The 15,944-nt window shown below is 39.0% G+C and overlaps 1 protein-coding gene and 1 long non-coding RNA gene across 14 annotated transcripts in view; one reads left to right on the forward strand and one right to left on the reverse strand.

The window, feature by feature from the left end:
* The first annotated feature begins 1,445 nt into the window (after positions 1-1,445).
* On the forward strand, positions 1,446-9,286 carry LOC116244660 (uncharacterized). 3 transcript variants are annotated; one of them, XR_016470345.1, is made up of 3 exons: positions 1,446-4,496; positions 4,898-5,027; positions 7,704-9,286. It is a non-coding gene; the product is annotated as an uncharacterized LOC116244660 (long non-coding RNA). The 3 variants fall into 3 exon arrangements; XR_016470344.1 differs by having other exon boundaries at positions 1,446-4,033; positions 4,315-4,496; positions 4,898-9,286; XR_016470346.1 differs by having other exon boundaries at positions 1,446-3,735; positions 3,837-4,496; positions 4,898-9,286.
* Positions 9,287-10,924: 1,638 nt separating this feature from the next.
* TCF12 (transcription factor 12) overlaps positions 10,925-15,944 on the reverse strand; it is a 152,948-nt gene continuing 147,928 nt past the window's right edge. For 10 of the 11 annotated variants that reach the window (XM_090148810.1, XM_090148809.1, XM_090148808.1 and 7 more), the window contains 2 exons: positions 14,612-14,765; positions 10,925-13,213 (listed from right to left, as the gene is read on the reverse strand). In XM_090148810.1, the coding sequence (XP_090004936.1) occupies positions 14,623-14,765 (143 nt within the window). In that variant the 3' untranslated portion in view covers positions 10,925-13,213; positions 14,612-14,622. Of the gene's footprint in view, positions 13,214-13,233; positions 13,550-14,611; positions 14,766-15,944 lie in introns of those variants that run through there. The other variant, XM_090148806.1, reaches the window with a different exon arrangement.

The following is a 15,944-nucleotide window of genomic DNA, read 5'->3' on the forward strand; positions in this document are numbered from 1 at the left end:
CTAATTGCTTGTGATCACTGTGATAAAATAGATTGAAAATACAAATGCACATAGGTAAAGAAAAACATAAAAATCACTCTGTTGCACAATATTTAAAAATAGTATGGTGATTATACATTGGTATAAGCCAAACCATGAAAATGCAAATACTAGAGTTAAGAATGAAGATGTGAAATACTTACTTGATTGAAGACGGTTAAGAAGAAAAAGTAAAAAGTTGATTGCAGCGCATCAGGATCTACAAGCAGATACCATAGAGATGTTTAGTTTAACAGTAGGAACAAATGAAGGAAGAGCAACATCCAGTGACATTAAGCAACAGCCAAGTGAATTCAGATGAGAGATGACAAAAGCATTTTGAACACTGAGGAAAAGCTACCTTGTACTGCAGTGGGCTTTCCATAATTTGATATAGTAAAATCAGTCTTGAGTTCTAACCACTGTGCTTTGGTTCCATTGAAGTGGACTTATACAATCAGTAACTTCAAGAGGTACTTTGTAGCTTGCAGAAGGTAAAAATAAATTATCATAAATGTCTCTGCTGGCCAGAGTACTAAACTGTTGGTCATGTGAGATACCTGCACATTCCCATTGGAAATTTCAGGGGAAAAAAAAAAAAAAAGATAAACTCAGGTGCAAAGTAATCTGACCAGTAGATTTTAATTTGAGGAAAAAAAGTAGGTTCACAGTAAATGATTAGATTTATGGTGTTCTGTTCCTTACAGTGGGTGAAAATTAAAGATTCATGGATACCTGTTCTTTTATTTATATACCATAAATCTTATATTTGGAAGATCCCTCACAACTGTCTGGCATGTCATGAGAAATGTTGGGCTCCTGGATTCTTCACATGGAGCAATATCTCAAACTGAGCTACTTGATGCCTAGAAATCCAAAACAGATGAACTGATTTCTTCCACTGAACGAAGAGTTTTGGGAAATGCTAAAAGGGGTAAGAGACAGTAAAGTCCCCCTGATTGTCCAGCAGATCTTCCTCTTACTCGCCTAATGTTTAGATCTCAGTTGATTTAAAAATCATTATATTTTTCATTTAATTTAATAGAGATAAGGAAGATAGACCACTTGATAGAAACAACTACATAAATGTTAAATCTGTGTGCAGTCACAAATTTTATTATAAATCCAAAATCTTTTGGAAGTGCAGAGATTCATTAGTTATATAACACTCTGGTTGCCAGAGTTTCCAAATTTGTTTTCCTTATCAAAACAAGTTAAAAAACACAGGATAACATAGCAAACAGTTTAATCAGATGAATGAAAACTTCAGATAATCTAACCTGTTTAAAAGAAATCTTATTACAACAATGTACAAATTTTCTCTCCTTCATCTGAGTATGTGACACATACTCGTATCATAGAATCACAGAATGGCTTGGGTTGGAAGAGACCTCAAGGATCATCAAGCTCCAACCCCCATCCCACATACAGGGCCACCAACCTCCATATCTAACACTAGACTTCTAATACTGTGTAATCAATGCAATATAAAGAAAGGCCTCCAAATACAGATGGGCAAGGCCAGGCCAGGCAGAAAGAAGAAAAGTAACTATAACTTCTCGCTTCTGTTTTAAGCCATGTACCTGTGATTGCATCTAATCCTACACCCTTTCACATCCTGAACCCTAACCACAAATGTATGCTTTTCTTGGATGTATAATTTGAGGAGTTCTGTTTTATCATCTGGCTTTTGTGTTTGAAGCATCTTAGAATTTATAAAGAAAAAAAAAATCAGAATTGATTACACTCGAGAAGACACCATTATATACTGCTACTACACCTAATTCATATATTCCCTGCAGACTGGGAGGCTGTCTCTCCCCTCCCACTTCCTGTGCTAAAGTAGCAGCTATATTCTGATGCCCCTTTAACATTCACATTTTTCCTGAATTTATCCCTGCATGCATTCATACATGCATTCCCTACTCCCACATTAACTTTTTACAGTCTGATGATGCCTGCTTAGTTCCTGGATGCAGCAGGAAGTAAAATATCTGAAACTGCGTGAATGAAAAGCAGGAAGTCTGGCCTGCAGTAATACCAAGAGTCAAACGCAAGAGGGCTAAATGTTCCCCTTCATACTAGGATTGGCAGAGGAAGATAAACCACAATCTAAATTAGTAACTGATTCCTAGTCAAAAGCTCAATGGTTAACATGGCACTCAGTTACAGATGACCACTGGTGGCTGGTACTGAAATCATCATTGACTTTGTATTTCATAACTGAATTCACACCAGAGTTCAGTACTGCCTTATATCTTACATAGCAGGAGCTACAGATGCTTAGAAGGACATAAGAGAGTTTTACATCTAATCCACGTCTTTTGCAAATGGCAAATGCCTAATCCCACATCTCTTACCTACAAAGGAGTTAACAGGTAAGGAGTAAAGGAATTATTCAATAAGGAGCAATATGATTGAAACTAAAAGAAATCACCTAGGATCAAACATAAAGAATTCAATAGCAACCCCTCTTGGCATGAATTTACTTGTGATCTGATGGAACCAACCTGACAAGCTCCCAGAGATAACAGTTTGTCAATTTCCCATTTCAAAGGCAGTGCGATAATTGAAAGCTTCCTGATATCCACATGGAAATCAAACTTTCAGCAAACAACAAACTTTCTGATAAAGGCCTAAGCTAAATTCCATTGAATTCAATGACAAATCCCAGCAGCTTTCAACAGAAGCTGAGTGAAGCTCAAGGTGAAAAGCATCTCTGAGAACAGTTACAGTTAACTAAATCCCCAGCTAGGTCAGAAAAATTGTGAGAATATACTTCACATAAGTGGAGCTTGGGTTGGGAATTCAGGACTGACTTGCAAGGATCTCTGACACTGAGCTCTTTAAGAGACCCTTAAAGAAGCCCCCAGTGTTCAACAAGGTCACCATGTCCCCAGTTTTCATTGTATCACCACATGCTGCTAAGAACTTCGTAGCACCTGACAGTTCCCCTCTTTATTTCATCTAAAGCAATCTACGGGCTGTCAACACAAGCTGCAGCCAGATTGCTGTACTGGAGTGTAAACACGGAGTTGGTTGATGAAGCAGTAAATAAGATGAGCAGGGAGAAAGGGCAAGAACTTTTTCAAGTGCAAGGAACACAAATAAATGTACAATGTCAAATGTAAGGCCTATTCAGCCCAAGACATGAGAGAAGCATGGAATTGATGTGTATGCCATCTCTGTACGTCTCCAAAGCTGAACATGATTCTGCAGCTAGAATGTGACTCAGCTTCAGGTGAAATACAAGCAAGACGAAGGAACAACTTATCTACAATTTCTTTAAAAAACAAACAAACAAACAAACAAACAAAAAACCAAAAAACCTGAAGGGAAGATCCCAGAATAATAATCATTCCCTTCTCTCGTTTACAGATGAAGTTAAGGCCGTCAGAAATTAAAGAACTTACTAAGGTTATACAGCACTGTCAGAATTTGAATTCAGAGCTTCTGAGCCCAACCTCAGTGCCTCAGCTACACATTAATTTTCTTCTTTGTATTCCCTCACAGTCTTAGGCCATGTGGCCACTATTGGTAAAATGAAAAACAGGTGCAGATCCTCGAACAGATGGGAGACCAGCCCTGGCTGATCTCTGGAGGATAATACAGGGTTGCTTTCCGGCAAAGAGGATTCCAAAGAACTGCAGAGGCAACACCCCTGCCCTAAAAGTGAAGCTGTTCTGCTGCACAATAAACATTATCTCTACCAGCCCAGTAAGTGGGAGTATTGAGGCATGCACAGTCTGTTGTCTGTCAGCAAAGAACAGTGCCTTACTGACCTCTTAGAACTGCAGTACTAACACTTTGTTTTTCAGGCATGCCTGTAAAGACTGGAGAAGACTTAATTGCAATTCCATTCTTTGCAGTAACTGCAGCCAACATTTTGCAGTTGCTGAAACATGAAGTTTCTTCCCTGGAGTAGGCAACTTTGGAATGTCTGACCCTCCAAAAATGCCATTAGTCATACGCAAAAGCTGGAAAAATCACTAGTAGTATGAAACAAATAATCCAGGTAAGAATAATAGTGTATTTATTCTAGATCCTTAAGTACTGAACCTCTTTGGTTCCCTGTTCATGAGGAACTGATAGCTTAGTCTGCAATATATTGCTAAATAAAGAACCTGAATTGCTGTCTCAGCAGGAGGGCGATAGAAAATGACTAACAGGGCAATTGCATAGTTCTAAACACAGGATGGATAGTGAAGATGCAAAGTAATTCCCTGCTTTGTGTGACCTACAGTTGTGATCTCTGTATGTTAAAAGATACATTTTCCCTCTATGTGTCACCTGCAGGTATACATCTGCCAAAAGGATTAGAGAAATCACAGCAATTCTCAATTTCCACAGATCCCCACAGCATGTATCAAACCCGAGAGGAGAGCTCTTGCAAGAAGACAGGATATGCTGTGCATTAGATGCTTCTGGTTCCAGCCTTTATTATAGGTTTCTCACTCTTAGTGCTGTGTCTGAGAGAGGTTAGTTAATCTCACTAAAGCTGCTTATACAGCAAAAAGGCATGTCCAAGAAACTCAAATAGGAACTGACCATTTCTTACATCTCTGTATAAATTGGGAGTACCTGATCTGCAACTTCAGATAAAAAAAATACTGTTAATATACATGTTTTTTGCTCATGCTAGACTGTAAATCAGAATAGCTGGGAAGGTCTATCTTACCCCAGTTTCAATTAGGTTTTGAAGGGAACGATTTTTCACAGATGACACTAATAGAATTTAACAGTAAAGACCACCCAGGACACTGGGAATCTGGAACTCCTTGGCCTCAGGTTTTCTGATTAGTTCTTCTCAGCTTCATGTGTGCTTTTTGAGAGACAAAAAGAACGCTTCCTTCATTTTGAACTTGGATTTCTCTTTCAGCTGAACATTTGTGAAAGCAGCCGTTCCCAGAGTTGGAAAGTTCCAAATTCCCTTTTGGAGCTGAGTGCGTGCGTTATTGAGTTAGTCATGACACCAGCTTACAGAGAACAGACAATGAGTTTTGGATTTTGTGAGTACCTTTCCTCCCTGTAAAGAAGTGCCCTTCCCCCACTCTTTTGGAAACATCTGTCTGTATTGGAAACAGAAGATATGATTTATTTTTATCGCCATTCCTGTCAAACAGGCCAACAGCCCCAGTTTTCTGCTTTCAGATGTAGCAAGAGGCAGGGGAATCAGAGTGAAGCACCATTTATGTCAGTGCCTCCTCCCTCCTCAGTTCTCTTATCTTATTTTCATGGCTACCTACTGTGCTATCTTATCACTCAACAGCCTTGCAAAACTCTGCAACTTGACCCCTCCACAGAGAGAGGTGACCTGCTTAGACCTCCCTGCTCTCTGCTGCTGCTCCCTGCTCTCTACTGCTGCTCCCTTTCTTGCAGAGCAAGTTGCTCCCTCCTTTGTTATTTTACAACTCCTTTCTCAGTGCCTGTCTTACCTTCTCACTCCTCCTTTTTTTCTAGCTCATAATGTTTCTTCACTGAGCGTGCACTCAGCTGTGTGGCCTTCTTGGGGTATGCTTAATTTCTCACTGTCCAGCCTGCCCTTTGATGTCTGATGAAGAGGGATACATCTTCTTTTCCATCTCTTCACATGTGCCTATTAATTACTCTCTTCAGAGAGCCTGTTTACTGACTATCACTGTGTTTACAATTGAATGCAGTTAAACATTTGTTCTTCACAGTTTCCTCTCTTCTACACCACCCACCCAGTTTCTTCATTTCTTCCCAACTGTTGCAAAATGGATGTCTCCAAATCACTTTGTAAAGTCACAGATGCAATGTACTTACTTTCCCACACTCACCCTGCTTTCAAGCACTACTTTTGCTTCACTCACAGAGAAATAAAGTCAGTCTTTATATTGGAATTTCTATCTCCAGCTGTCTAATAAAAAAGCAGCAGTGAGGCTTAACAATTTGACCTTCTGGTTGCACACCTTACCTTGTGAACTGGAAAATGCACAGACAGATCTGTAAGCTTCAGACTTCTGGCCTATGAAGAAGTAATATGAACTAAGTACAAAATAGAGAAGTATGCCCACTGAAATGAGAAGGGCATAAACTGTGTATGTATCTTCCTGGGATTAAGGGCCCTTGGGCAGAGGGGATTTTAATAGGATGGGGTGCCTAACAATTACTGTAGCAAACATACAGAAAGGAAGAATAACACGGTTGTAGTACAGCAACTCAGATCTGAGATGAAAATTCCTTCAGATGTCCTTCTCGTTCCATATGGGACTTAAAACATTACAAAAAAATGTGAAATAAATTTAAAACAAATGTGGGCTACATTAACTTTTTCTTTTTCCCAGATTATTGTCAATCCTTTGCCATTTGTATTTGGGAAAAGGAAGGAAGCAGATACCTCAAAGAATATAGGAACTGATTTATGGCAGGGTGTATGAAGCTCACCATGTGTGAGCTTGAGTAGGAAAGAGAGAGAGGACGGCTGACAGTGAGGGACGTACAGCTGCACAGACCAACAGCGAAACAACCAGAATAATCCCAAATGACTTAATTTGTGTCTTGGCATAGCATCTGTACCTGTACAGTTAGAGATGGTACACGAGTTGCCTGTTGCTTTCCAGACGCAGCTTCTGCTTTTAGCACCTATTACAATACAGAATTTAAGCATGGGAACTGATCAGAATTTGGGCTGAAATCTTTTAAGGTTTGTAAGCAGCAGAGGCAGGTACTTGGAACCTGGAAGTTTGAAGCTTTCTTGTAACCAGTGTAGGTTGGAGACTGCATGTCAAGCAATGGAAACTGGAGGGAGACAGGGCAGGACAGACTGAACGAGAGTGGTGGTTCAGGAAGACCTATGGAAGTACGTAGTGAAAGCTCAGTTTGCACAGCCTCACAGTTAAAAAGTCAGGTGTTACAAAAATGGTAGTATTAAAGCAGTGTGCAGTTGTGGTTTTCATCAGTTGTCCTGGATATGTAAAATAACCAAGCCAGAAAAACAGTCAGTAAAGTGTAACAGATATGTCCTTATTTGTTTCCTTGTTTTGCTGATACCCCTGATGCTCCCACAGATAAATTCCGTATATGGAAGTATAACAAATAAATGGACATTTATTTTAACATTACCCTTTTAAAGCTAGAAACAGCCAACAGACTTCGAATGAAAACCGTGGGCACCTGTCTTAATTAATCAGGTAGTGTTAGGGGTTAATGTGCTCTTATATTCATTGCTAGATACATCAGCATTTATGTTTTTATCATACAGAAGATCAGTTAAAATGTGAGCTCTCTTCTGCTAAGTGCTGTCCTAACACAACTTTTACTCATATCCGGAAGACTTTCTTCCTTTCTTTGTCACCTTTAAAAGACAGTGCTGTGATACACTTTTCAGCTTTTGCAGGTGTCCACTGACTGTTCCAATGATGTTTCAAAATATGCTCCAAATTTTTTGAGATGAGGACTTTTTGTTCTTGCACACCAAGATTTTAGTCTGAGCGAATGAGGCCCACACATAAAATATCAAGCCAATAGATGTCCTAAAGGAATAATCTGATCTTGGAAGCAGGTTTTTTCAATATTCAGAGAATGTCATTTGGGAGTACTTTGCCGCACCTTATGCAACAAACAAAATTAAGCCAATAGTAAAGGGACAAGATGTTGATAGGGAGGGGACACGAGATGTCTTTTTTTTTGTGAAATTCATTTAAAATCTTTTTCAAATACAGAAAGAAGAAACCAAAGCTGATAGTCAGGAAAACAAAACCATTTGAACAGGATCGAGTGGCACAGGACTAGTCTCACCAATGTACATTTGCAGAGCAACCATTGCTCTGTTCTTTGAGATGCAGCAGATTGGAAATCTGGATCAAAACAAACGATTAAACATTTGGTTACTTGATGTCTAAGAAACATACAAAATATGACCAGTGGTTGCTTCTGATAAGCTGGTGCTTCCAGAACTGTTTATCTGCTCATCTACGGGTGCTGGGAATAAAAGGCTGCGAAATACTCTTTCACTGACATTTCACTCCACACATGAATTTGTAACTTTGGTGTGGATAACTGATTTTTATGTTTACTACAGAGTCATTAATGTTGATCAAATTTCTTTGGTCATATTTGAGTATTAAAGACTAAACTACTTTTCCACCACCAGTATTTCCTTTTCCTCTTTGCAAGCTGGATAGAGATGTGCACTAGTGCACAATTATGTCTCAACTTCTACAAGCATAACAAACCACTGAACTTAATGAATGTAAACAAGTAATCTAGACCAGTGTGTTCTGGCATTCCCCAAGTCTTCCTTAGCCATTAAAATATAGTAAGGGCAGACAGAAAGGGCCTCAGCAGGTAATAAGAGAGTTGTATCAAAAATCCACCTTATCAGTTAGCAAGAAACTGTTGAATTTGTTTTCAACACAGGTTTACTATGATGTCCATTTACTTTAAGTTGGATTTTTTTTTTAAGAGCTGGATTGTTGAGCTTTCCTAAACAAATTTATCTTAGTATTTCAGAGCTTTGAGTGGAAGATGAAAGGAGCAGAATTTGTTCCATCTGTATGACCTGGTATGTCTCGTGCTTTTCTAGGTCTGTGTCTAATTCAGATGAATGTAGAATTTTGAGCTATACTGCAAATTATTCTCTCATCTGTTCAATCACTTTTAGCAGCAGCTACTACAGATGTAGCCTATGTTACTTCCTTTTGTCTCTATGCATTTAGGAAGCACTGTTAAAAACAGAGTGGATCTCTCTAGAAAATGAAATGGCTTTGATGTTCTCATCTCTCCGGTTTACCTGGAATAACCAGAATGCCAAAATACTCAGCACAGCCACTGACTTTCCCACAGATCTGCCCTCCAGGATCAGTTCTGAGCAACATTTTTAGATTTCTATCAGATTTTATATTTGAAATCATTTTTTCTGATTTTTTTTTTTTTTTAAATCAGTTCTTATTTAACAGATGCTGTCAAGCGCTTCAGAAAGTTTGAAAAGTTGAGATTAGGAGAATTGACAGAGATTCTCTTTACAACACAGATGATTGCAGTTATGGAGAGACTTAGGCCTGGTCTGTGCAGTTTATGTCCAATACAAACATTCCCAGGTGGCTGCAATCAAGCATCTAACCAGCTGATGTCATTCTGACCATGCACATGTAGTTGCTTGGGATATCACTCCAACAGTATATTCATGTTTGCACAAAGGGATAAACTCATGCTTGCTATGGCATCCATGTTGATGGGGGATTAACCATTCAGTAAAACAAATGTTGTAATGGTACAGAATGCTCTCTGCAAATGGCACCTGACTGCTCTTCCACAGAGAAGACCCAGAGGGAAGAGAAAAAAGGAGAATTGGTGCAGCCTCCTAACTGCACAACTTTCCCCCTTTCTGCCAGGTCCCATTCGCTGCAGACTGCAACATCTCTTCACCAGCACTGTCCCACCACACAGGACAAGTGGGCAGTGGGAGGCAAGGCTCCTCTCTGCAGGGCAGCCCTGTGCAAAGGCAAACTTTGCCTTCCAGGATTTGAATTGACTTTAGAGACTGCTGCCACTTGTTTTGCCACAATTAATGGGAGAAATTTTAACTCTCCCATAAAACATCCAGAATTGCCTTTTTAAATAGTATCTACTCAATGCTAGAGAGAGAAAGATGGGCTCCATTTTAAGACTTTCCCAATGCTTTAAGTTCACACACAAGAATTGTCACGCAGTATTTCAGGTGCTCAGAGTTTTCTAGCAGCAGAATGTTATCTGCTAAGACTGTTTTACATGCCTTTCTTCCACAAAAAACGACGACAGAAAAAAGCAGTAAAACGGAGAAAAAAAGGAAATGTAGAACAAAACAAAACAAAGGAACGAAAGACTGATGATCAGAAAGTGCATGTGAACAGGACAGCAAAAGCGTGGTAAAGACAAAGGGGAAAATGCCGTTTTTCCTCTCTGAAATACATTACAAACTTATGGGACTCGTTCAAAAAGAGAACAAGAGCGACTGCATGCTCAAAGGCTGGATTTAAAATTAGTAATGGAATCACTTAGAATTTAGAACTCTAGATTCAGCTGGAGAAGGCACCAAGGCACCACTTCCACAGCTCCTAACAGAGGTTAACATCTAAAACATATACTTACATAGCTGAGTCTCACATGGCCAGACCATGTTAGAAAGTTGTCTATAGAAGCACTGCCACATTAGAAAACTTACCAGTAAAACTGTGCCGACAAGCATAAACTAGAACTTAATCATTGCACAGGAAAGGCAGAACTAAGAGTTGGAAACAATGCTGTACACAGCAGCCAAACTGCGTGGCATACACCACCTCACTGACATATATGGCATCTGCTTGCCTTTTTCTCTCGTGTGCTTTTGCCAGGGATATTTTCCTAAGAGGAGGGTTGAAGAAAACAAAGATCTGAAGTCTGCTTGTTTTGTGGGGCTTTTGGCTTAAGCAGTTATGAATTAGACATGAAGATTTCACTGCTGCCTTAATATGATTTGAAAACTGTATACTTCCATTTTCATTCATTCACACTTGCAAGAAGAAAAATCGTCAACATTCTAAATTCAAGCTTAAGCCACGGACATTGGTTTTCCACAAAACATGCACAGCTGCACCAGTTAATTCAAAGTAACTCAGCACTGTGAACTTCAGTATACAGGAGGAGCATAGATGCTCCAAGTGTGTCTTAGGGACAGGCAAAGTAAAGGTGCAAGGCGCAGCAGCAGGGAGGCGCCCATGGGGAGCGGCCTCTGCTCCCACTGCTGTTTGCCTCTGCAATTCCTTCTGCACCAGCAGCGAGTGCAGATGAGGTGCTCCTCCAACACTCCTTGAACCTGCTTTGAGAATGTATGTTACGTTCTAATTGGAGAAAGGTAGAAGCAGTTTTGCCAGTGCTTTTCAAGCAACACAGTACCTACAAGAGAGAAATTTAAAAAACTCACTGATTTACCATGTTAAAAAAAGATGGCACATTTATTGCTACATAAATGTTATATACATAGTGTTTTCTGTTACATTGACAGAAAGTTTTTGAACTTCTTGCTGCTGGTTGGAAAGGTTTATCAGCAATACCTTGAAATTTGACACAGGGTACAAATCTGCAATAAACCAACAATGGAAACTGGAGAACAAGATGAGAAGCAATTCATCTCGGACAATTAGCTCTTACAATACTCCATAGGTACTACACGGTATGCTAGAACCCTACTATGGTCTTACAATGCTATTGTAAATTTCTGATATTAATGAACAGGTTATGGTAAATAACCCTACATTTTTACTACCTAATATAGTAAAATAAAGTAAGAAACTTTTTACTGAAAACTTTTTCGATTTCAAAAATCTAGAAAGAGTAATATTTAGAATTCAAGAAATTTTCTTACAAGATTATTGTATAAAAGACTAGCTACAGTGAAAAATAAGCCAAATGTTTTTTTCTTTCTATTTTATGAAGGAAAGCTTCTGGGCATACTGCAAAGTCTAATATAGCCAAAAAGACAACAAGCTTAGAAGGAAAAAGGCCAGGCAGTGGTACGTGATCACTTTCACACGTCATAAGCAACAAATTTGTTTAGCCAATAAACACTGAAATGAAGAACAAGGCCACAGATATAATCAGGTGTTATCTGATGGTATATGCAAATTAAAGTAACAGAAATGAGTCCACTATTTTCACAAACTGTTCTGTTAGGAACCATTGAAAACGTGAGCTTAAGTTCATTAGTTTATTTTAACAATCCAGCTTTTGTTCTTTCAAATTAAATGACTCCATAAAAAGTATTGTTTTGTTCCTGTTTTGTATGGTGAACCAATTACCAGTAATGAAAGATGCACTATATAAACAATAGCTCAGACAACCTTGGCTTAGGAAATTTCCTCCCATGGTCATTGCAGTGGAAGACAGTTTCCATGGAAGTTCAAAGGGATTTTAACCATTTCAACACATTTGTGACAAAGGAATACTTATGGACACTGTTCTGGTGGAGAAACATTTAATGGTTTAATGTTAATATGGCTTGGGAGGGGTTATTTGTTTGCATTTGATTCACACTGATTTTTCTCCACTGACAAGCCATACAAAAATGACAAGATAACTGATGTATACAGTAAGGAAAAATTGGTGACCATTGCTCTTATACTCCATTAGGTAAATAAGCACACCTTACTGGTGGCTGTGTCATCACACTACCTGCCACGGTGAATTTAGGATTTTACTATTCACCAAAAATACAGCCTGAAAAAAATCTCCTTTGTATTTTAATGCATTTTGTGCTTACGTACAGCTAACACTTTACATGTACTATATGTAGTACTTACTGCTCGGAAAACAAAGCAACTCTAACAAAGTAGATTCTCCCCACCCAATTTACACTTCACGTTACAAGCTTTACTATGAAGCCTAGAAGCCTAAAAAGGTTTTGTTTATAATTAGAAAAAAAAACATTTGAGGAAAGTCTGAGGGAAAATAAAAATCAATTTTTAAATCTACGAAATGTTATGGTCACAGTACTGCTCCTGCCTGGAGCCTGCTCAGGAGGCCCCTTACGGCCTGAAACACGGAGCTCAGTATGGAAGGGTAACTATGACCATAACTGTTCAGATTACCAGAGACCAAAAATAACATAAAAAAAAGCTATACCAAGGAATAGTTTCCTATTGCGTGGAAAACACTAGTCATATGGCAAAAGGAGAGGAAAGGACAACAAAAGACTTTTCCCTTCCTTTTTTAAGACACTAATAGGTATGCTGGGAATGCTACGGGTCGACGGTTGTCACTGCTTTGTTCTCTGAATGTGAACAGCTTTAATAAATGCTGGCATCCAGCTGAAATTGTATCAGCTTTTAACATGTTAACTTTTCCCTTTATATGTAGACCTTTACAGTTCCATAACAATAAATAAAATTTGTAGTTACAATGCATTTGTCAATTCAGTTTAGGCACAAGGCAACTTCCACAATGAGTGGAGAGATCACAACAGTCTCTGATTGTGCAGAAGCGACACACTGCTTGCAACAGAATGATATGTTCAGAGTATTTCACGGGCTGAAATTCTATCTGAAGATCCTCTATCTTCAATCCTGATGCAGGTGTTGACCAGTAGCTTTGATCATAAGATTGCATTTGGGTTTCTTGCTTCAAGTGTTTTCTCCTGTCAGGTTTGTGTCTTCATATAATGTTAGTTGTCTGTGTCCTTGTGAAGAAAGGTCACCTTCTGTGTATCCTACCAATAATTCTGGAATTTTAGCAAGAAATTGGGGAGGAGAAAAAGGTATTAGGAAAAGAAACAGTAAGAAGCATAATATCAACATAATTGAACCAATCCGAACTGTGATTTAAGGCATTTTCAGTAAGTTACAAAGTGTGGAAGAATATCATACTGAGGGGTCCTGAAATCCTTTTTCCTAGAGCATGTCCAGCACAGGCAGAAACTCCATAAAAACTAACAATATCCAACCTCCTAACGGGGGAGGCAGGGCAGCTGCATCTCCATCCTGCTCAAACACCAGCATCTGTCTGCTATGAGCCAAATTTACATCAACAACTGAGTAGTTATTGAAATCTTCACATGCTAGAAACAAGATATAGAAACAGGGTGTTATTTTCTCTTTTCTAATGCAAAGGCAGTTAAAAACCTTTACCATAAATTCTTCAACAATTTATTTTGGTTTTAAAAAAGTATGCAACTGCTGTACTGTAAAAAGTAATCAGGATGCCAAGACTAGCAAGAATTAAACATGTCCACAAATAAAAGCTTAATAATGGTCTGCCCTCTCAGGGTTAGTGGCATTGAACAGTTTAGTCTCAGGAAAATGACATATTTAGATTCTGGGTATAGAAGAAGCAGCATTATCTGTGAAGCTGAGACCTAAGAAACTGTAATTCGATTTTGACTTTGATCTGTGTATTCCTATTTCTAAAATAAGCAAGAGACAGTATCTAATTTAATCACTGCTGCTACAGACAAGCATTACCATATACCTTAAGAGTCTGTACTATTTTAAATGAACTATCTTGTACTGCAGTGTTTGGAGCATTTGGAGACACTGGTTTGTTTTGTGAAGCTGCACGCACTGCTTTTTAAATCTTACCTGTCTTCACTAACACAGACTGTGAATTAAGAGCTAGCAATCTCTGCTGGGCAGAAGATACAAGTTAAAATGACCAGCCTTAGGGCAGACAGCAAACCTCTGTGAGATGAGAAGCGTCTCTAACTGTTTTTACCAGCATTGGGAAGCAATACGTGGATTTTTAAATGAACAAAAGTGATATTTAGACCACTTAAATATGTATAATTAATCTCAATTATTCTTGGCTTATCTAGCACGCTGCTAACTACTCCTCTGATGTTTCGCCAAGAAGGCTACCTGAGCCAAGAGTTTTATCCATAAACAAAAACACATGCAAAAGAAGAGAATTTCACTAAAATCTCCTTATTGTTATAAAACTACACAAACCTGCATAATTTGCTTGTGCTCGGAAATATGAAAGTGCTTGGCAACATCAAGAAGTTTATACCAGTGGCAGCACCATAGCTTAGAATAAACATATCATCTTCCAAATGTTAGCCAACAGAATGCAACAACCAGATGCGACGTTACCCCAGGCACCCCGCTGCAGACAAGAGACGTACCTGGCTGGTGTTCACATATGACCCATAGGGTTGGTAGTTTCACTCAGGCCAGGGTGGCTTCCTGGGTGTGGTGTTGGCGGCTCTGCCGATACGGCAGAAACTTTTTCTTCTTCCCTTCTCTTAAGGCAGGCTGCTTTAGGGTTTAGGTTTCGTTCTGTAACAGAAAATTAACATCCCATAGGCTGATACCAAAGGGAGTGTCAACACTGTCACTGCAGTAAAAATAGCCATGCAGCATCCCTGAGTACTTAAAGGCGTGTGTTAAAGCACAGGTTCCTAAAGCTGCAGACAGGCTCTGCTGAAAATACAGCCCTGCAGTTCCTAAATTGGTATTTAAAAAAAAAAAAAAAAAAAGAGCTTACTTCCCGCCTACATACACCTTCAGAAACACTGGAAAAGGAAGTGCCTCTCTTTTCACAGAAAGTTACAAATGCTACAAATGCAAACTGAGAAAAACTTCCTGTAATTTGTAATGAATTAAAGAATTTTGAGTTCTGTTGATAGCTGAAGTCACACCAACCCTTCTGACATCACACAGCTTTTAGTAACATTTCTGCTTCTTTCTTTACCTTCAGTATTAGCTTGCTCTGAGAGCAGGAGAGGTAGAATTTCTAAAGTCAACAATTCTCTTTATACCTCAAGTCTGTGAAATCATCCAGCGCCCATCACCAGATTCTTCAGATTTAGCCACTGAGAGCAAGAGGAATTTGTTACCCTATTTCCTGTCCCATTGTACAAAGAACTTTCTTTAACAGCCAGCTGTGAGCTATCGAAGCACTTGCAGCAGCATGCTTCCACTTCTCCAATCAGCTTCATAGATGGAGATGTGGATCTAGTTTTCAAATAATTGACAGGTTCTAAAACTCAACCATTTCTGTTCTTCAAAAAGCTTTTCATGAATTAGAATATAAAAGACAAATCTTAGTGGCCAGAAAGACAAAAGGTATGTAATATATTCTGTCAGTTGAAAGAAGTGATTTTCTCCCCAGTACATATGAATTTAATCAACATGCTGGGGTATTTTTCTAGCTATCGGCAACACTATTTTGCACCTTAAGATTGCAGGTACAATTTTAACTGTGAAGAGACTGCCAAAACTGACCAGGCAACAGCAGCTCATTTCAAACCTCTAGCCCTTCTCTTCACGGAAGTCCCTCTATTAGCCACAGTTTGCTGACCCACGTTCATTTTACAGGGTGCTTCTCTAGCTAATTTGACAGGCAATTTTGCACAGACTTGCTAATTCTGTTTTCACCCAAACCATTATCAACAGCTTCCCACTGGAACTCCTAAGGAACATCACTCCCAAAGAGTCTGCCCAGAAACAAATGCT

This window comes from Phasianus colchicus, chromosome 12 (genome assembly GCF_987193195.1).
Source record: "Phasianus colchicus chromosome 12, bPhaCol1.hap1.1, whole genome shotgun sequence".
Lineage (NCBI taxonomy): Eukaryota > Metazoa > Chordata > Aves > Galliformes > Phasianidae > Phasianus > Phasianus colchicus.